Source organism: Halichoerus grypus, chromosome 9, assembly GCF_964656455.1.
Source record: "Halichoerus grypus chromosome 9, mHalGry1.hap1.1, whole genome shotgun sequence".
Lineage (NCBI taxonomy): Eukaryota > Metazoa > Chordata > Mammalia > Carnivora > Phocidae > Halichoerus > Halichoerus grypus.
In genome coordinates, this window is record NC_135720.1 from 14,312,838 (window position 1) to 14,334,588 (window position 21,751).

The following is a 21,751-nucleotide window of genomic DNA, read 5'->3' on the forward strand; positions in this document are numbered from 1 at the left end:
CTGACCATTATATTATTCTGACTTCCTTTGGCCACACATGGCCTTATGTCCCATAGATGTTTTCCATTAAATTCCCCTCAAATCCATCCACTCTTTCCACCACCATCTCTCTAATTATAAACACTAGGATCTTCCTAAAGGATTACTTGTAGCAGCTTTCTAAATGATTCACCTGTACCCATTTTGGCCCCACACCTTATCTGTCTTCATAGTACAGCCAAAGGGAACATTTCAAAACATGAAACTGATCACATTGCACCACCTACTGAAAACACTTTCCTGGCTTCATGTAAAGACTCATCAATTTGGGCTGCTCTTTCAGGCCTGCCCAGTCTGTCCTTCATTCCTCTTGAGCCTCATGGGGCCCATCGTTCCCGAAGCTCCCTCCCTTCCCTTGCTGTCTCTTCTGCAGCAACTATGGACCTCCTCACTTCCTCCAATGCACCATGCATTTTTCTTACGTAGAGCTTTGCCCATGCTCTTCCCTCTGTCTGGAGCGCTCTTCCACATTGCACCCTACCCCTCTTGCACCTAGGTCATGCCACTCCTCCTGCAGATCACTTCCTAGCAGTCTTTCTGATCATTGAACTAAATTAATTTCATTAACTAATTCACCAAAGGCTCTCATAACATGTGCCTTTTCTTGGAGGTCGGGGTTTTAGAATTATTTGTGTGGTTCTGATGAATGACTATATTCCCAATCATAAGGTAAGCTCTGTGAAAGCGGGAACTGGGGCAGGTTTTGCCTACCCCCTGTAGCCACAGTCCATTTGGCATAGGGTGGGCGTTCAAGCAACAGTTGTTGAATAATCAGGGCTACCACAAACCTCCCCCAGGATGGGGGGTATGAGAAAGACAAGCCTTTTCCCAAAGTCTGTAATGTGCTTAGCCTTTGTGCGGAGGAGGGAGATCACTGAGAGTGGAAGGTCAGCTCATCAGACAACGCGCCAGCCAGACAGCCCCAGGCTCCCACTGCCTGAGCCTAGGAGGACTGTGGTGAAGTCTCAGAAGGGAGTTTCACTTGGTGGGAACAATGTTTCAGTCTCAGAATTTACAAGTAAGGCAACTAAGGAAGCAACTGCCTAACACACAGAGCATTGAGTTTGTAAAATACCTTCTTATCCCATCTTCCAAAGCCTTCAGGGTGAATTGGCTCTACAAAGATGGAGACAGAGGGAGAACGGAGTCTGATTCTTTCCTCCTGAGTGGCAGGCCTGGAAGTTTGGAACCCCGTCTCATGACCAAACAGGAAGAGGGTGCTATCTGGAATGATTGGGCTCTTGTGGGTTATCTCCACAAGGAGCTCTGGGTATCCTTAAGTGTCACCCTGAGGCGGAGGCAGGGTATACATTGAGAGTGATTCCCCCCCAAACTGTGCCCTCTTCAGGCCCAACTTCCTGGTGTAACAAATTCTGCCATTAGAGATTTATTCTTTGGTCTCTAAAAAATGTAAACACAAGGAATAAGAGCACATCAGATTGGTTTACCAGATTCCTTTCAGATATTGTTTTGATGAGATCTGGAAGAAAAAGAATTTGAAGAAAATGCACAGCTACATCACAGAGTGTTGGCGGCAAGTGAGGGGAAGGCATGAAGCAAAGATGGCCCCTCCATTTAGCAAATTTAGAGAATAGATTAAAAATTCAAGAGGTAATTACTATTTTTAAGATTCTTGCAGCATAGCTTTCATTATTTCCGTTGCCATAATCCTGTTGGACTTGGGCTTCATTGTTGGTGAAGGGAGACTGTGTTTGACTTTGCTTGGAGACCATAAAACCACAACAAAATAGATTCTCCTGAATGCAACTAGGCAACACCAGGATCTCCTCTACACCATGAGAAGGACTTGTGATAAAAGACAAACGGCTCTGCAATGTGCAGCATACACACAGGGGGTCTGAAGAAACTGAAGGAGGTTCTTCAGCATCATCTTAATGAATAACCAAGAATAAATAGAACTAAGATGGCAAGTGCCTTCTCAGGAAATCTAAGCTTTATAAACAACAACAAAAGCCTGTAGTCTGACCAGTGTCCCTAAAAATTGTTTGCTACTGATCTGACAGTCAAAAGGTCAGCTGTTACGCTCTTTTTGAAAGTTGATTTGAAAGGAGTGTGCTAAATGTCCTCACTGAACTGCATCACTTCCTTCCTGGGACCATCGGGGAGCCTCCCCAGCCTTTCAAGATAGGTTCTGCTTAGAAAGGTCACCCGGGCGGTGGGAACTCCAGGCAAAAGTTAGCGGCTAGTGCAGCGCATCTCTTCCCCGGCGCTCTCGGCCATTCCTTCTCCTCCTCTCCCCCCGTAGAAAGGTTAGCCGAGAGGGTGGGTCACGGCTCGGGTTTGCAGCTGTGGAGAAACGCCGGAGGCCGTGCATCTCCAGGAGGTAGGGGAAGCCTGCGAGAGCGCCTCCAGGCCCCGGTCCCCGCTCTTCCAGGGACCCGCTCATCCTGGAGCCGGGCGCGGGGCGCGGGGCACCGGGCCGGGGAGGGGTGTGGCGGCGCAGGGGTAGTACCCGCACCCCGCCGGGGGGCTGAACCGCCTGGCCGACCTCCGAAAGGAGCTTTAGTGCAGGGGGCGGGGGAGGGAGGGGGAGGGAGGCCTAAAACCCCAGGGTGCATTCGAGGGGAGGACCCGATTGCAGAGGGAGGGCAGAGTCGCCGAGCAGCTGGGCGCAGGAGTGAGCGAGTGTGCGAGCCGCCCAGGGGAGCGCGGCTGCTGATCTGCCGCGGGCAGGGAGACGGCCGGCGTGTTGTACTCCGTAACCAGGGCGGCCCGGCTCCCCGCAGCCCTGCAACCGCTAGCGAGCTCCCGGAGCCCGCGGCCGGCCGTGCGCTCGCTTTGCTGCCGGGAACCTGGACGAGCCTGGGAGAGTGAAGGTAAAAGGAAAGGAGGAAGAGCGAGAGAGACATGGAAGGAAGGAAAGAGAGAGAGAGAGAGAGAGAGAGAATATGAATGTGGGTGCAAGCCGAACAATTTGCAGACAAATTGTAAGCAAGTTTGTACTTGCATGCTGGGGTTGTGCGTGCTTAATGGGAGGGAGAGGGCGGTGATGGTGGTGGTGGTGGTGTGTGTACGTGTATGATACTCAGGGATGAGGAGATAAGGAGGTGGGGAGCGTCCTCCCTGCATCTCGTACGTAGATATCCCTATTAATATCCCCCTCTCGGATTGTCATTTCCGCTTGTGGCACTTCTCTTGGGCTCCAGTGATGCAGAAGCGAAAGGCAGCCAGCCTCTTGTGATGGTCGGTACTGTTGCTACTATCAGATGGGAGATGCAGGGCGTTGGACAAATTCTAGGAGCCTCCCTTCCTCCACTCTCGACTGTTTTAGGAAGGGCTGGGGGAGGGGAAATGGGTAGCACGGCCCAGGGCTTGAAGACCGTGCGGAGGCCGGGGCTTCAGACTGCTGGGGGTTTCACCGTGCAATTGCTTCCAGGCGGAGCCTTCGCTAGAGGGCAAGATAACTTTCATCTCCTCTCCGGAAAGACTGGTTTCAGACGCAGGTTTTGCATTGCTGCGGGAGGAGTTCTGTGCAATGGTGGTTCACAGGGCGGCAGGTGCATGGCAAAGGGCAGGAAAATATTGCGAAATAAAGCAGCTCTCGGCCGCTAAGCAAAGAAAGCCCGTCGGGAAACCGGGTTGGGTGTGCTGCCCCGGGGTGACAGAGCTTGGAGGTTCCAAGTTCAGGCCCAGCCTAGGGAGAAACATCAGCTGTGAACCCAGTGTTAACATCCTGGAATGTTCATTTCTGAGCTTTTCAGTTTGGGGTGGAAAACCTGTATGTATCTGACGTTCTTCTGTGAACGTTAAGAAAGTTCTAAGCGAATTATTTTTCTCTTCTTGAGTGTCTGTATTTTTGTCTTCATCTTTACTAAAGGAAGCATTTGTATACAAAAGCGAGACTTGCGCAAGAGACAATGTAGTAATTTTCAGTTAAACAACAGTTATTAATATGACCCACATCTGTATAAAATGCTGATCTAATCCTTAGTCATGAAGATTCTTCTTTCAGAGGCTTGCTGTTCCCCATGATGAAAAAGATAAATAGTATGGATAAAAAGTTCCTGATATTGCCAGAACAGTGTAATAAACACACATAGCTATTTTTTTTTTCTTGTGTTTTTGAGCCTGTTTCTCACTTTGTGGCAAATTTAGAACAAAATGTACCAGATCGATGCTAACTTAATATGTTTCATGCTGAAGATAAAAGGCACGTCTTCAGACTGACTCAAATACTAATATTGCTAGCTTTTGATAATATTTGCTCCGCTATTACATTATAGACTCATTTTTATCTCTCTTAACTAATGATTTTTCACAAACTGGCTTGTTTCTGTTCTCATTGTCCCCATATAAAAATTCTTGTCACTTGATTCCTTCCTCTTGCCGGGGAGCAAGGGTTGGGAAAAGGTAGTTTACCGTTCAGAATCTTTCAAGAATTGCTTGTGTTGAATGTGCAGGACCGGCTCTCTAAGTCTGCAGCACACATAGCTTCTTGGAAATGAAAGGAGGTGTAACTGAACAGGATGTAGGAAGCCCACAGATGGGCAAGTTTGGTAGCGTTTTCTTAGCTCTAGATACTGCAGCCACACCCCGTGGCCTGACCTTGACAGGCACGTGGGGCCCAAGGCTCCCCTGTGAGGGAATCTGCATTTCTCTTCCTCTTAGATGTGTTGTAGGTGCCCTTCCTTGTGATCTAGTCCAACCAGAGCTAGTGTTTGGCAAGGGGTGTGATATATATACTCTAGCAGAGTAGGGGAGGAAGGTAGCAGATATCTTGGGGCCTGATTTATACTCCAAGCTTACCAAAAAAAAGTTGAATCATGACGCTTCATATCTGTCATGCTGATCAGCTCTGTACTTCATCTTTTGCTTACTTGTTTACATTTTTGTTCTTCCATAAAAAGGGCTGATTCTTATTACCCTGTACAGTTCATAATAATGAATAATTCACAGTACTATTCACTGATAACCTGTACACATACATTAGTAGTGTATTTATATTAACGCCAGATGTCCTTCTCCTTCCCTACTGCTTAGCCATCTTGGTGTTTATTAATTGGTACCATTGCTAAAGGATGAATACAGAAAAACAATAATTAAATTTAAAATTAGACACTTAATGTGACTCACTCCAGCAAAGGACTTAGATGTAAGGGGGTGGAGGTATATTTACTGGCTTTTTTATTTTTGTTTAATAGTGAATTTTAATAGGGGTCCTATCCTTATACATATTTAGGCGTCTATTTTAGTAACATTTATGCTTCATGCTGCTCTGAATCTGTTTGTGTTTTATGGTCTCAGTCCATCGTTTTCAGGTAGAAATGAACCACATCATCTCTGGTGGTCTCAGGGTTTGCAATTTTCTGCTCTAGTTTCCCGATACCTAAAATTGTAGTTGCATTGCTTTACGATGTGCTCTTGGAGCCTAGCAGTGTTCTTCCTAGTGTTTTCCTCACGCATTTCTTTTTAGGAGCACAAACAAGAAACTGTTTTGGCAGCTGGTTGTCCATTCTGCTTAGAGACTGGAGATACCGAGTTTTGATGATTCACTCCTGTGCTTTTCACAGGTGCCGCTAGAAGAGTATGTGGTTCAGATAGGAGAATCCCCCATAGCAGACAGTATTCCCCCTGCTTTCTGCACAGCCAATACAGCAGATGGTTATTAATCGGGCATTCAGTTTGCTCGCACAGTTCCGTGGACAGATCTCACCCTACTTTGTTGTAGTATTATTGATAACCTCTCCCCCTCTGATACGTAAGCTCTAAGAAGGGCTTATCTGTCATGTTCATTGCTATTTCCTCAGTACCATTGTCCTTTATGAATAGTTTCTCAATACGTTTTTAATGCTTGAAATAAGCATTGGGCTCTTAATTCTCTGCTAGGTGTGGTGGATGTACGTAGCTGCAGTGGGATCTTAGTTCCTTCTCCTGGAAGGATTTGGAGATCGTGCTGGGACTGTTAATTGGTACACAATCCATCAATGTCTACCTGATTCTCCCTTTCTATCCCAGTACTGGACCCCTCCCCACCACCCCGCTGCCCACAATCTCCTGCACCTATGAAAAACTTTTTAAATTTCCCTGGGAATAGTGAGCTTGTTGACGGCGCCGGGCCTTCCTCTGATGTTCTGGCTCTGTAGGTCATGCCCACAACCAGAACACTGCTAGGGAATCGGTCAGTTCCACGAGTGAATTTCAAGCTCTCGTGACTTTGTACCAGTCATTATTTCAGCTGACACTTGTGCTGCCATTGGCTTTGCAACTGACAAGCCCACTGGAGAGCGCCTCTCCGTTTTGGGCCCACTTCTCATATAGCGTATTGGAGAAACTGAGGCCAGGAGAAGGAAAATGGAAGCCAGTTATTTTCTGGAACTCTGTTACATGCAAACGATCTCCGAAGAATATTACATATTGATCTTTTAAAATTTAACTTATGCAGGGCGCCTGGGTGGCTCGGTTGGTTAAGCGTCTGCCTTCGGCTCAGGTCATGATCCCAGCATCTTGGGATCGAGCCCTGTATCATCGGGCTCCCAGCTTAGCGGGGAGTCTGCTGCTCCCTCTGCCCCCCCACCCCCCCACCCCGCACGTGCTCGCGCATGCTCTCTCTCTCTCTCAAAAATAAATAAATAAAATCTTAAAAAAATAAAAAAATAAATATAACTTACGCAGGATAAAATTAATTTAGCATAAAAGAGCTTCACTTTACAGATTAAGAAACAAGTGTTCAGAAAAGTTATCTTTTCTTAAGGTCACATGGACAAAATTAAGACTCTGCTCCAGATCTTTCTTAGTCCATAGTGTGCGTATGTCCTGGTACCACACTCCTTGTGATAGGCCATTGTTGAGGACCTCCATACACAGAACCAGCTCAAACTCACCCAGCCAGTTGGAACAAAGCTAAGCCTAGAACTCATATCTTCTAATCTCTAGTCTCCTTTTATATTTGTTTTATTACTTTGAAATTTCTTATCATATCATATGTCCCTTTAAGTGACAGTATCGGTAAAAAGCAAGAATATCGTAATTTCACAAAGGAGGAAATGTGTGTATACATGAATGATGAAAGCAAAATATTTTATCTTATATCTGAAAAAGGAAGGATATTGCATTAACTTCTTTTGCAGTGAGGAGGAAGGAGTTTTCTGGGGGTTCTCTCATCGAGGGAAAGTATTATGAAGTTGACTCTAAAACGAAAATATAGATCGAGGGCTTAGCATGTTCTCAGGGAAGGGCGGGATGTCAAAACAAAACGAGTTACAGACTCTGCCTGCAGAATGTTCACTGTCTACTCAGAGTGTGAGGCTAACAATGCTGATGAATATAAGACAAATCATATTTATAATAACATGGATTGTTAGTGCTGAGTCTGTACTGGGGTGTTGAGGGATGGCTTCAAGAGAGTGTGGGTCCTGGGCCAGGTATTAGGGATCCTTTGGACCTGCTCAGCTGACAGTGCCCCACACAGGGGAAAGTTGTTCAGCAAGGATAGGAGTATATGAGGTGAAGAGTGTTGGAAGTAAAACCTGCATAGCTCTTCTGGCTGCTGAGCTCAGTTGATGGCACCAAGGCCCACAAATTCTCAAGTCAGAATCCTGAGGGTCATCCAAGACGCTCCGACAACCCCACCAACCGCTTCCTATCTTCCCTCCCTGACCTATCACCAAGTCCTGCACATTTTGCCTCCTAAAGATTTTTTAGATTTTATCCTCTACTCACTCACTGTCCTATTTCAGTCTGCCATCATGTCCTATCTCGACTCCTACATTCCTCACTGATCTTTCTCGATCTTTCAGTCTTGTCTCCTACAGATACACCCTGAAAAATTGTATCTAGAATAATCTAAATCATACTTGGGCATTTCCAGTTTTAAAATCCCTCAGTGGTTCGCTGTTGCTTCCCAGAAAATCAGGACCAAGCTTGTGAGCATAGCACACAGGGCCCTCAACCATCTGGTGTTACCTCCTTCTCCAGCCTCAGCTCCAGAATGTCACCTGGTAGAGTCCTTCATGATCTAACTCTTGGTACTCCCACATAGAATCTTGTGTCCACGACTTGGCTTGAGCTATTTACACTGCCTGGACTGTGTCTTTCATATTTTTCTCCTGACTAGCTCTAACTCATTTACCAAGACTCAGTTCAGGGGTGAGCTCCCTCCCAGAATACTCTTCCAGAAACTTCTTATTGGTTGAGCGCCCATCCTTTGCATTTTCCAACTTGACCAAAACAGAGAATTCAGGAAAGGGTTAGAAGGGATATGGCCTCTCTGCCCTGGCCACCCCTACCCTAGCCTTCCAACCTACTTTAGAGTCTTCTGTAGGGGAAGGAAAGAAGCTAAATCAAATCCATTTTGACTTCTAAAACCAGAATATTTGAAACTGATGCTTTTAGAATGAAATATTTTTACATTTTTACTGTTTTAATTCATCAAATTGTTATTAGAAGTTAAGATTTTTTAAAGTTATTTTTATTTTTTTTTAATTTTAATTCCAGGGTAGTTAACATACAGTGTTACATTGGTTTTAGGGTATACAATATAGTGATTCAGCAATTCTATGCATTACTCAGTGCTCATCTAGAAGCTAAGATTTAATCTCATTCTTGGAAAGTATACAAATGAAACAGCAAAATATATGTACAAAGTAGGCTGAAAGAGCATAGATGAGAGAACTTGGGAATATTGAGAAATAGGACTCAATGTTTTGACTTCATAGTACATTCACTTTCATAGATCAATGGAGAAAGATTATAGTTTAAAAAGAACACTACATCAAAAACTAATGATGTAATGTATGGTGATTAACATAACATAATAAAATTAAATTAAAAAAAAAAAGAAAAGAAAACATGGAAGGGGCACCTGGGTGGCTGAGTTGGTTAAACATCTGCCTTTGGCTCAGGTCATGGTCTCAGAGTCCTGGGATCCAGCCCCGGGTCAGGCTCCCTGCTCAGCAGGGGAGTCTGCTTCTCCCTCTCCCTCTACCCCTCCCCCCTGCTCCTGTGCTCTCTCTCAAATACATACATACATACATACATACATACATACAATCTTTAAAAAAAAAGAAAACATGGAATAAGCAAACATTTCTTTTTCAGCAACCAACTTCATTATATATATCTCATGTATGCATTTATTTTGTCAGATCTAAAGATTCCTAGCATTTGCCTAGTACTTTATACATGTTTCACTTGGTAATGAATCTTCTATTCAAACTGAATAGAAATAGTTTTCTTTTTAGCATTAGGGGAGCCTATGTAGATTTTTTTTTTTAATATTGTACTTTTTCTATTTGTTCTTCAGGTTCCTGAGTTCATTTAAGAGAACAGTCTTAAAAGAAGGAAAAGGAAAAGGGGTTCAGTCTTTGGAAGTGCTCCCCCCTCGCTCGCTGCTGCAAGGGCCTGGGATTCGTGTGTGACCCGATAGAGTGATCCGACAGATCTCGGGAAGCTGCGCTATGTTTTCCTGAGTGGCGTGCTGCTCCTCCACCCTGGGAGAAGTCTCTGGTGTGGGTTTCATGCTTCAGGAGGCACCATGGCGGCCTCCAGGATGGCCTCACGGTCTCCTCGGGACATTGCCAACGTGATGCAAAGACTGCAAGGTAAGGGGCAGAGATGTCACGGCTGGTTTAGTATTTTTAAGTACACTTTAAAGTTCAACTACCAGCTTCACTCAGGGTCTCTTCAATTCGCTTGCAGTTTCTTTCCGTTTTAGGAGACGACAGCAAGGAATCACAAGGTGATGTCTCTTTTCCTAGCATTTTCAGACTAGTCCCTGCTCTTTGAAGGTGCTGTCTTTTTCATGTAGCAAAAGGACAAAGACCAAGCTCTCTGTTGGCTGGGTGTTTGCATTAGTGTGGCCTTGATGGTTACTCAGCAGCCAGTTGGGAATTAAGTTATCGTCAAACTGCCCTTCAATCACCAAGGACAATACCGCACGGTGACAGTGCACGAGGTTATCGTGACGATGGCGACAAAAACCGTACACTCTGGTCAAATAAGTCAACCAGTAGTTTACTTATCCCAACTGGGAAAGCCCTCAGAGATCTAGAAAGTCTTTAAGCAAAATGAGGTGATGAGGCCCAGAGGGTTTATGACGTGACAAGATTAATGGTGAGGGACAGCGTGTGGACTGGAGCCGAGTTCCCCACCACTGTTCTTTCTCTAACAGCAAACTGAGTTTTAGAAGAGAATTAGCAGTGAAATGTTATGGCAGCTTATAGATTAATTCTATAATGAATAAATTATGCAATTAACAAAGTCATTGTGAATTAAACATGCATTTAAACATGTATATTCCTTAAACCGTGGAAATAATCGTCTGTAAGAATATAAAACTATTGCTTCCTTGTCACAATCCTAATCCTTCCTCCCCCAGCTTCAAATGTATATTTTTAGATATAAAAATGTCCAAATTTAACTCTCTGTCAAGAGAGCTTAAAAGTAATGTTACACTTGGCTTTTTGTTTTTCTAGTCTTTCCAACAAGTGATCATTGTGGTTCGGCACCACAGACATCATACTGATCTCTCACGGTCCCACTTTCCTTGCTTTACAGTGTATTCGATGTGCATAGCGGCCATTTCCAGTGAAGCACTCTTGACTTTCAAATATAGAAGAGAATCTGGGTATTCACAGCCCAGAGCATGCTCTCAGCTATAGAAAGGCAGGGAGTTTCTCCGTGTCTGACCAGGGACCACTAATTTCACTGAAGCTCCTGTAATCACAAGGCTCCCACTCATGTTGATTGTCCTGGGCTGATTTTTGGAAGTTCAATGCGAGTGGTGCTTGTTTCCCATTTATTGTTGGAAGATCTCATTGTCATGCCAGAAAGAGCCTGGTTGGATAAAAGATCAGATCCTTGCTGAATATGTGGGCATAGACCTCCTCCGTAGGCCAGAAAAACCTCTGATTTGGTCTACACAATGCCAAGGGTCTCCAACTGAAGTTGTACGTCTTTATTTGGGGAGATGGGATACTGAACTTGGAGTTCCATTTTTCTGTCTGTGTCTGTCTTTGCTGTTTCCTGGGCACAAATTCCTGAGCCATTTTGTGCCTCAGTGACGTCATTTATGAAATGATGGAAAGGAAACTAGCAAGTCCCTTCCAAAAGTGTGGGGGAGATAATTAGGTAATAAAGCACATTTTCCTTTGAGTCTATTAAATGTGAAAATTCTCTGGATGACATACACACACACACAATAAAACAAAATTGTACAGATTAAGTTTGAAAAAAGTAATTTGGAATCAGATTATGATTCTACAGTTTACTCTTTATTCTTATTTTGGTTTGAATGAGTTTTTTTTTTAAACTAAGGTAGTGGCTGGGGTAAGAAGAGAGGGAAGAGGACTGATGCCTCAGTGTTTTATTATTTTCTGTAGTGTACAGATAAGTGGTATTTCTTGAGAGGTGTGTGGAGTGGAGTCCCCACTCCCATGCCTGGCCTGTGATGGCCAGGATGTCCTATGTAACATCTGTGCATTTTGGGACCCCGCTTGTAAAATGCGGACTGTTCTCACTCTGGATTGTTTCAAGCTCAGTGAGATGATGACAAAAGGTGCTTTAAAAATTATAAATACTGCCATCTGTGAGCTGTTCAAATAGTCATGGCAGAAAAGTGGACGAAGAGGCTTGATAATTTGTTGCAAATTTTTCTAGTCATGCAGATTTGAGGATGAATGTTAATGGTTTTATATATTCCATGCTATCTAAAACTAGTAACTTTATTATATAATAAAGTGACTATACTCACTGTATTAATTACTTTCCCCTTATTGGTAAAAGAAAGAATTATAACATGTCATAAGGCTCTCTGACAAATTTAGAACAATAAACCTTTTGATAGGAGACAAAATTTCTGAGCACTAGATATTTATCATTAATTTTTAGCATCAATTATTTTATACATATATATGTTATTCGTGGCAACAAAATGTAAGGTCTGTATTGCCACAAAATGCAATGGATCTAGCCTACAGCAGTGGAAACAATGTAAGGGCTAGAAGTGAATGTGATCTGGTGGCTGTTCACATATTGATCTACTGGGTTACTTGTGCTGATTCATCTGGCTAGGTCTGTGTCTCCCCTGCATCTCACTTTTCATTGTGCATCCTGCTGATGCTTGGAGCCCAAACAAGAGTCACCTCCCTGGACAGAGGAGACCTGTTTTCTGTCAAGGGTATTTAGTGATTCTTCTTGCCTGCTGGAACCTCCAAACCAGTGACCATGGTGCTAATAAATGGAGGGCTGGTGTTATTGCCCAGATAAATGTGACAAATGAGGGGATGTGTTTGAGGAAAAATAAATCTGTTACCTTAAATAGAACCAGAGCTGCTATTTGCAAAGTTCAAATCCATAAGAACATTCTTCTAGAATCCCCTTTTCTTTGCTCAGATAGATAATCCAAGCAACTAATTTTTTTTTCCCCCCTCTTGGGTTTTATTGTCATATCAGATCTGCGTATAACTAATAAAAATCATGTAGCTTTGAATAGCGGCAACTTGGCTTTGCTCTCTTGCTTATTTAGTTTACAACCATAATTGTTGACTGTTTGTCTGCTTTTAATTTTTATTTCTAGTGCTAGGAAATTGAAGCACACACAGATGGCTTCGTGAGTTAGTTGCTACTGTAGCAGTTCAATATTTCACCTTTGCCAATATTTGTGCTTGTTTGAGCGTAATGTTTTCGGCTGGGATCCTGAATTATGGATGAGCAGGCTGACTGCAGTGCAGAGTTCCATTTGCTCTTAAGAATAATGAATGTTTCTGTAACTTTCATCAATTTAAATATAACCTTAAAAACAAATACAAGGCAATAGGATAATACAGGAGTATTAAAATTTTAAATGCACATAATTAGTATATACATTTTCTGCTCTTTAAAGGCTAACTAAGGGGACCCATTTCATGGTGGCTTATGGAGTGACTTTAGTTTTTAGTCACATCTAAAAAAAAGTAGATGTCTGAACTCTTAAGATTATTAATTTCTTTAAGTTACTGACAGTATCTTTGTAGATTTCATCATGCTGCTGCATAATGTCTGCTTTAAAAAGATTTGTTGAATGGCTTTTATCAAATACCCTTTTTTTCATTTTTTTATTTGAAGATAATCTATCAAAGTTTGAGGATTTTTAAATTAACATATTTAAATGTTTGTTATCGTAAGACAGGGCAGCATCCATGCAATCTTACAGAGTGAGTGGTAAATGCCAGAGAAGATTCAAAATGGGCATACTACGGTGTCTATATAGAGATTACTTTGATAAAAAAGGAGGATTATTGACTGCAAGGTCGAGTTTTTATTTTTAAACCTGTGAATAAATTCAAAGAAAAAGAAATGAGAACAGTGATTAATATGTATTCCTGGAGATATCTCTAAGTTTGCTAACTGTTCAGTAAAAGATAATCATGGCCTCCCTCTAAAATTGCTTTTATGACTAACTTTAAACTCTTTTTGGTTAAATATAATATTTCCTCTGAATCCATTATACTGTAAAAGAAAACTTCAAACTAGCAAATGAGTTAACTGAAAAGTAGAATCAACAATAATAAATAAATAATGAAGTAATTTTTGGTATTTAATTTTTTTAATTTAAATTCAAGTTAGTTAACATATAGTGTAGTATTGGTTTCAGGAATAGAATTTAATGACTCCTCACTTATATACAGCACCCAGTACTCATCCCAACAAGGGCCCTCCTTAAAGCCCATCACCCACTTAGTGCATTCCCCTACCTCCCTCCCCTCCAGCAACCCTCAGTTTGTTCTCTATAATTAGAATCTCTTATGGTTTGCCTCCCTCTCTGTTTTTATCTTATTTTATTTTTCCTTCCCTTCTACTATGTTCATCTGTTTTGTTTCTTAAATTCCACATACGAGTGAAATCATATGTTATTTGTCTTTCTCTGGCTGACTTATTTCACTTAGCATAATACACTCTAGGTCCATCCAAATTGTTGCAAATGGCAAGATTTCATTCTTTTCTGTTGGCTGAGTAATATTCCACCTTACATATGCACCACATCTTCTTTATCCATTCATCAGTCAATGGGCATTTGACCTCTTTCCAAATTTTGCTATGGCTGATAGTGCTGCTATAGATATTGGGATGCATGTGTCCCTTTGAATCAGCATGTTTGTATCCTTTGGATAAATACCTAGTAATGCAATTGCTGAGCCATAGGGTAGTTCTATTTTTAACTCTTTGAAGAAATTCTATATTGTTTTCCAGAGTGGTTGCACCAGTTTGCATTCCCACCAACAGGGCATGATGGTTCCCCTTTCCCCTTATCCTTGCCAACATATGTTTTTTCCTGAGTTGTTCATTTTTGCCATTTTGACAGGTGTGAGGTGGTATCTTATTGTAGTTTTGATTTGTATTTCCCTAACGCTGAGTGATGCTGAGCATATTTTCATGTGTCTGTTGGCCATTTGGATGTCTTCTTTGTGGAGAAATATCTGTTCATGTCTTCTGCCCATTTCTTAACTGGATTATTTATTTTTCGGTTGTTGATTTTGATGAGTTCCTTATAGATTCTGGATACTAGCCCTTATCCAATATGTCATTTGCAAATATCTTCTTCCATTCCGTAGGTTGCCTTTTAGTTTTATTGATTGTTGTGCAGACAACAATCGCTGACCTTCGCTGTGCAGAAGCTTTTTATTTTGATGGGGTCCCAATAGTTCATTTCTGCTTTTGTTTCCCTTGCCTCTAGAGACGTGTTTAGTAATAAGTCCTTGTGGCCAAGGTCAAAGAGGTTGCTGCTTGTGTTCTGCTCTAGAATTTTAATGGTTTCCTGTCTTACATTTAGGTCTTTCATCCATTTTGAATTTATTTTTGTGTATGATGTAAGACAGTGAGCCAGTTTCATTCTTCTGCATGTCGCTGTCCAGTTTTTCCAACACCATTTGTTGAAGAGACTGTCTTTTTTCCATTGGATATTCTTTCCTACTTTGTTGAAGATTAGTTGGCCACAGAGTTGAGGGTCCATTTCTGGGTTCTCTATTCTGTTCCATTGATCTATGTGTCTGTTTTTGTGCCAGTACCATACTATCTTGATGATTACAGCTTTGTAATAGAGCTTCAAGTATGGGATTGTGATGCCTCTCACTTTGATTTTCTTTTTCAACATTACTTTGGCTATTCAGGTCTTTTCTGGTTCCATACAAATGTTAGGAATTCTGTGAAAAATGCTGGTGTTATTTTGATCGAGATTGCATTGAATGTGCAGGTTGCATTGGGGCAGTATAGACATTTTAACAATATTTGTTCTTCAAATCCATGAGCATGGACTATTTTTCCATTTCTTTGTGTCTTCTTCTATTTCTTTCATAAGTGTTCTATTGTTTTCAGCATATAGATCTTTTACTTCTTTGGTTAGGTTGATTCCTAGGTATCTTATGGGTTTTGGTGCAATTGTAAATGGGTTTTTGGTGCAATTGTAAAAAGATTCCTTGATATCTCTTTCTGCTGCTTCATTATTAGTGTATAGAAATGCAACAGATTTCTGTACATTGGCTTTTATATCTTGCAACTTTGTTGAATTCATGTATGAGTTCTAGCAATTTTTTGGCTGAGTATTTTGGGTTTTCTACATAGAGTATCATGCAATCTCCATATAGTGAAAGTTTGACTTCTTCCTTGCTGATTTGGCTGCCTTTTATTTCTTTTTGTTGTCTGATTGCCGAGGCTAGGACTTCTAGTACTATGTTGAACAACTGTGGTGAGAGTGGACATCTCTGCTGTGTTCCTGACCTTAGGAGAAAAGCTCTCAGTTTTTCCCCATTGAGAATGATATTTGCTGTGGGCTTTTCATATATGACTTCTATGATATTGAGGTATGTTCCCTCCATCCCTAATTTCTTGAGGGATCTACCAAGAGAGGATGCTGTATTTTGTCAAATGCTTTTTCTGCATCTATTGAGAGGATCATAGGGATCTTATCCTTTATTTTATTAATGTGTTGTATCACGTTGATTGATTTTCGGATATTGAAACACCCCTGCAGCCGAGGAATAAATCCCACTTGATAGTGGTGAATAATCCTTTTAATGCACTGTTGGATTCGATTAGCTAGTTAGTATCTTGTTGAGAATTTTTGCATCCATGTTCATCAGGGATATTAGCCTGTAATTCTCCTTTTTAGTGGGGTCTTTGTCTGGTTTTGGAATCAAGGTAATGATGGTCTCATAGAATAAGTTTGGAAGTTCTCCTTCCACTTCTATTTTTTGGAAGAGCGTCAGCAAGAATAGGTATTCATTCTTCTTTAATTGTTTGGTAGAATTCCCCAGGGAAGCTGTTCGGCCCTGGACTCTTGTTTGTTGGGAGATTTTTGATTACTGATTCAGTTTCTTTGCTGGTTATGGGTCTACTCAAATTTTCTGTTTCTTCCTGTTTCAGTTTTGGTAGTTTATGTTTCTAGGAATTTACGCATTTCTTCCAGATTGCCCAATTTGTTGGCAAATAATTGCTCATAATATTCTAATTGTTTGTGTTTCTGCAGTGTTGATTGTGAGCTCTCCTCTTTCATTTGTGATTTTATCTATTTGGGTCCTTTCTTTTTCTTTTTTATAAGTCTGGCTAGGTGTTTATCAATTTTGTTAATTCTTTCAAAGAACCAGTTTCTAGTTTTGTTGATCTGTCCTACTTTTTAAAAATTTCTATCACTTATTTCTGCTCTAATCTTAATTATTTCTCTTCTTCTGATGGCTTTAGGCTTTATTTGCTATTCTTTTTCCAGCTCCTTTAGGTGTAAAGTTAGATTGTGTATTTGAGACTTCTCTTCTTCTTGAGAAAGGCCTTTATTGCTCTATACTTCCCTTAGGACTACCTTTGCTGTGTCCCAAAGGTTTTGGGCTGTGGTGTTTTCATTTTCATTTGCTCCCATGTATTTTTTTTTATTTTATCCTTAATTTTCTGGTTAACCCATTCAGTTTTTTAGTAGAATGTTCCTCTTTTTAAAAGATTTTATTTATTTATTTGAAAGAGAGAAAGAGTGAGAGAGCACAAGCAGGGGGAGCAGCAGAGGAAGAGGGAGAAGCAGGCTCTCCACTGAGCAGGGAGCCCAACATGGGGCTCCATCCCAGGACCCTGGGATCATGACCTGTGCCAAAGGCAAACTCATAACTGACTGAGGCACCCAGGTAGCTAGTAGGATGTTCTTTAACCTCCATGTATTTGTGGTCTTTCCAAATTTTTTCTTGTGATTGACTTCTAGTTTCATAACACTGTGGTCTGAAAATATGCATGGTATGGTCTCAATCTTTTTGTATTGGTTGAGTCCTGATTAGTGACCCAGTATGTGGTGTATTCTGGACAAAGTTCCATGTGCACTTAAAAAGAATGTGTATTCTGCTGCTATAGGATGTCCATCTGGTCCAGTATGTCATTCAAAGCTACTGTTTCCTTGTCGATCTTCTGCTTAGATGATCTGTCCATTGCTGCGAGTGGGGCTATTAAAGTCCCCTCCTATTATTGTATTATTATCAATGAGTTTCCATAAGTTTGTTTTAATTGATTTATATATTTGGCTGCTCCCAAATTGGGGGCATAAAAATTTACAATTGTTAGATCTTCTGTTGGATAGACCCCTTTATTATGATATAGTGCCCATCTTCATCTCTTATCACAGTCTTTGGTTTAAAATCTAGTTTGTCTGATATAAGTATGGCTACTCCAGCTGTCTTTTGATGTCCATTAGCATGATAGATAGTTCTCCACCCCCTCCCTCTGAATCTGGAGGTGTCTTTGGGTCTAAAATTAGTTTCTTGTAAGCAATATATTCCTGGGTCTTGTTTTGTTTTGTTTTGTTTGGTTTTTTATCCATTCTGATAACCCTATGCCTTTTGATTGGAGTATTTAGTCCATTTACATTCAGAGTAATTGTTGATAGATATGAATTTAGTGCTATTGTATTACCTGTAAAGTTGTTGTTCTTGTAGATTGTCTCTGTTCTTTCTAATCTTTGTTGCTTTTGGTCTTTCTTTCCCGCTCAGAGGGTACCCTTTAATATATCTTGCAGAACTGGTTTAGTGTTCACAAACTCCTTTAGTTTTTGCTTGCCTTGGAAACTCTTTATCTCTCCTTCTATTCTGAATGACAGCCTTCCTGAATATAGTATTCTTGGCTGCATATTTTTCTAATTCATCACATTTAATATATCATTCCACTCTCTTCTGGCCTGCCAAGTTTCTGTGGACAGGTCTGCTGCCAGCCTTATGTGTCTAGCCTTTAGGTTAAGGGTCTTGTGTCCCTAGCTGCTTTCAGAATTCTCTCTTTATCTTTGTATTTTGCAAATTTCACTATATGTCTTGTTGATTTTGATGTTGTTTTTGTTGACTTTGAGGGGAGTTCTCTTGTCTCTTGGACTTGAATGCCTGTTTCTTTTCCCAGATTAGGGAAGTTTTGAGCTATAATTTGTTCAAATAAACTTTCTGCCACTTTTTCCCGCTCTTCTTCTTCTGGGACTCCTATGATACAGATATTACTGCGCTTTGTGGAATCACTGAGTTCCCTAAGTCTATATTTGTGATGTGATAGTTTTCTTTCCCTCTTCTTTTCAGCTTCATTATTTTCCATAATTTTATCTTCTACATCACCTATTCATTCCTCTGCTTCTTCCATCCTTGTTGTGATTACATCCAGTCAGTTTTGCATCTCAGTTATAGCATTTTTTATTTTGGCCTGACTAGTTTTTAGGTCTTTTATCTCTGTAACCAGGGTTTCTCTGGTGCTTTCTATTCTTCTTTCAAGCCCAGTTAGTATTCTTATGATTGTTGTTCTAAATTCTTGTTCAGATATATTGCTTATATCTGTTTTGAGCAAATCCCTGGCTGCGATTTCTTCCCGATTTTTCTTTTGGGGAGAATTCCTCTGTCTTGTCATTATGTCTAGGTTTCTGTCTTTTGTGTGTTATGAAAGCATGTTATGTTTCCTGTTCCTGAGAGTAATACTATATTAAGAAGGAGTCATACACTGTCTAGGGCCTGGTGCTTCAGGAAGTGTTTCTGATGTATGCTCTGTGCACACTGTTACTGGGTTTTGGCTGCTCTTTCCCAGAGGTCAGTCCTTTGCAGAGTTCCTCCTTATTTACAATGGGGAGTGTTTGGACCTTTAACTAGGTGTGCTTTGATTTGTTTGTTAAGGTAAGCCTGGGGGGAAAGAAAAGGAGATCCAAGAAAAAAAAAAGGAAAAGGAACAAAAAAACAAACAAACAGACAAATAAAAAACTGTAAGCCTGATTCCAAAGAAGAAAGAAATAAAATTAAATTTAAAAAATAATTACAAAAAAAAACAAAAAATAAAGCCTGGTCCTATTTCCACCAGAACTGAAGCTGATGGTTTGGAACACTCTATGATCAGTAGACTTGGTGCATGTGGTGGGGCCTGTGTTGGTCCCCTGAGGGAGAGGCCCAATGCGCTGGCTCATGGTCAGATCTGCCCTAGCAAAGATGCCCCTGCAGTGTGCAGGGGGTGGGGTTTGGTGTAAGGGACTCCAGCCTCTACTGGAGGCACTGTGTTTCTCTCTGAAGTCTGACTGTGCTGGTGGGCTGGGCAGGGGGAGGGGTGGAGGATGGTGTCACTCTGCCTTCTTGTCCCAGGGGAGGGGAACTCATGGCCCCCGTTGTTCAGGAGGCCCTCACAGAAAAGTGAATAATCTCCCCTCCTGTTTCTCAGTATTTCATCAGATCCCTGCCCTCAACCTGTCTGTGCCCAGGCCATCTGGGGCCCAACTGGGGTCTGGTGCCACAGTTCTCCTGTGTTTTATCTCTGTCCAGTGGCTGGATTCAAAATTCCAAATCTTAAATAACCCAGCAAGGCATGGATCCTCTACCCTACCCCAGAGGAAAGCCTCGCAGCACTGTGTCTGGTACCATTCTGTCTCAGAAAAACAGTTGCATGGCTGGGCAGGTGCCTGGAGTCTATGGTGAAACAAAGGAAAAAGTTGTGACCAAGCTATCTGCCTTCTGAATGCACCTCTGTCCCTTTCTGTTGAATGATTACTCAATGGCACCCAGTGGGCCTCTTGTCCTTAGAGAGGCAGTATACCCTCTTCCAAATGTACTCCAGGACAGGGCGCATTCTCTCCCAGTACAACCCAGGGTATCCCCACACTATGGCATCTTGCTTGAACCCTACATGCTGCACTCTCTCCTGCTCCCTTTCTCTCTCCCTGACTTCTCTCCACGAAAAGGGCTCCCTCTCCTCTCTGGCACCTTGGGTTTCTCTCGCCCAATTCACATTTCTGAACCTCACATCTGTCATGTTCTCTTCCTCCGATTGTGCAGATTGCTTTCTTAATCTTCAGATCAATTTCCTCATTGTTCAAAATGATTTGTTGTTGATCTAGCTGTGTTCGAGGGACGAGGCAAATTCAGGGTCCCCCTGCTACTCTGTCATCTTAACTCCTCCCTTTTAGTTTAACATTTAGCTTCAGGGAAGGAAAGGCTTGCCTTTTATGATGATTCTGGGGGTTTTTTTTAGAGTGCCCTGAGAGATTAAGTTCTAAATTTTATTACTCTGACTTAATGACTCTTCTTATTAAATCTCAAAATATTGTCAAAAATCCATTTACTGTATTTAGGCTGAAATTCTCCTTTGCTTTAATCTTTCTTCCTGTAATGAATGTTGTGTGCTAGTCCCTCAGATTTAAATACTAAGCAAAACTCAGCACAAAACAATGATCATTTGTTTATATTTTGGAACATCATGGTTAAATAAATATTTAATGAATAAATGGATAAAAAACAATCCCTAAATTAATTAGTTGAAAATGAAATTAGTCAAGACACATGTAAAAGCAAAGGGAAAAAAAAAACAATAAATTGAGTCCTACTTTATTTGCCATCTTTAAAAGAAATTTTATATATGAGTTTTATTTTTAATTAAACTTGATTTTGACCATAAAGTCATTGTAAGGATACATATCTAACCTGAACAAGTTCCCATGTTGACTTCTCAGATATGTGCATTGGGTTTTTTTGTTTTTTGCTTTTTTGTCATTTAATTTTATTAACATTTATAAAGCATTTTTACCTTGGGGCGCCTGGGTGGCTCAGTCAGTTAAGTGTCTGACTCTTGATTTCCACTCAGGTCATGATCTCAGGGTCATGAGATCAAGCCCTGTGTGGAGCTCCCTGCTCAGTGGGGAGTCTGCTTCAGATTCTCTATTTCCCTCTACTTCTGCCCCTCCCCATGCTCACACACACTTTCTCTCTCTCTCAAAATAAATAAAATAAGTCTTAAAAAAATACCAAAAAGCATTTTTACCTTCCTTCTTCCAATTTTCGCTTATGTCAGTTCTAGGTTCTCATACCCTCTACTCATTTATCTATTGTATTCCCTTTCCTCCCCAAGTTTTTGTTTAAATTCTAGTTAGTTAACATATATGGTAAAATTGGTTTCAGATGTAGAATTTAGTGATTCATCACTTACATATAACAACCAGTGCTTATGGGGTGCCTGGGTGGCTCGGTCGGTTAAGTGTCTGACACTTGATTTTGGCTCAGGTCATGATCTCAGGGTTCTGGGATCGAGCTCTACCTGGGGCTCCATGCCAACTGGGGAGTCTCCCTCTGCCCCTCCCCCTGCTCACATGTTCTCTCTCTCTCTCAAATAAATTAATTAATTAGAAACAAAACAACCAGAGTTTATTGTGTTTTGCTTTTTAATTTGAATGCTTTAAAAATATTTTTCCTTCCTAATGGTATACGTTCATATTACTTTTAAATGCATTAATGTGTTTACATTTGAATAA

The 21,751-nt window shown here is 41.3% G+C and overlaps 1 protein-coding gene across 1 annotated transcript in view; it reads left to right on the forward strand.

Annotated features, from left to right (window-relative positions):
- Positions 1-2,635: 2,635 nt before the first annotated feature.
- The window catches only part of SYNE1 (spectrin repeat containing nuclear envelope protein 1), a 436,526-nt gene continuing 417,410 nt past the window's right edge, over positions 2,636-21,751 (forward strand). Inside the window, exons 1-2 of the mRNA XM_078054564.1 lie at positions 2,636-2,876; positions 9,302-9,599. Of these exons, the coding sequence (XP_077910690.1) occupies positions 9,533-9,599 (67 nt within the window). The 5' untranslated portion in view covers positions 2,636-2,876; positions 9,302-9,532. The remainder of the gene's footprint in view (positions 2,877-9,301; positions 9,600-21,751) is intronic.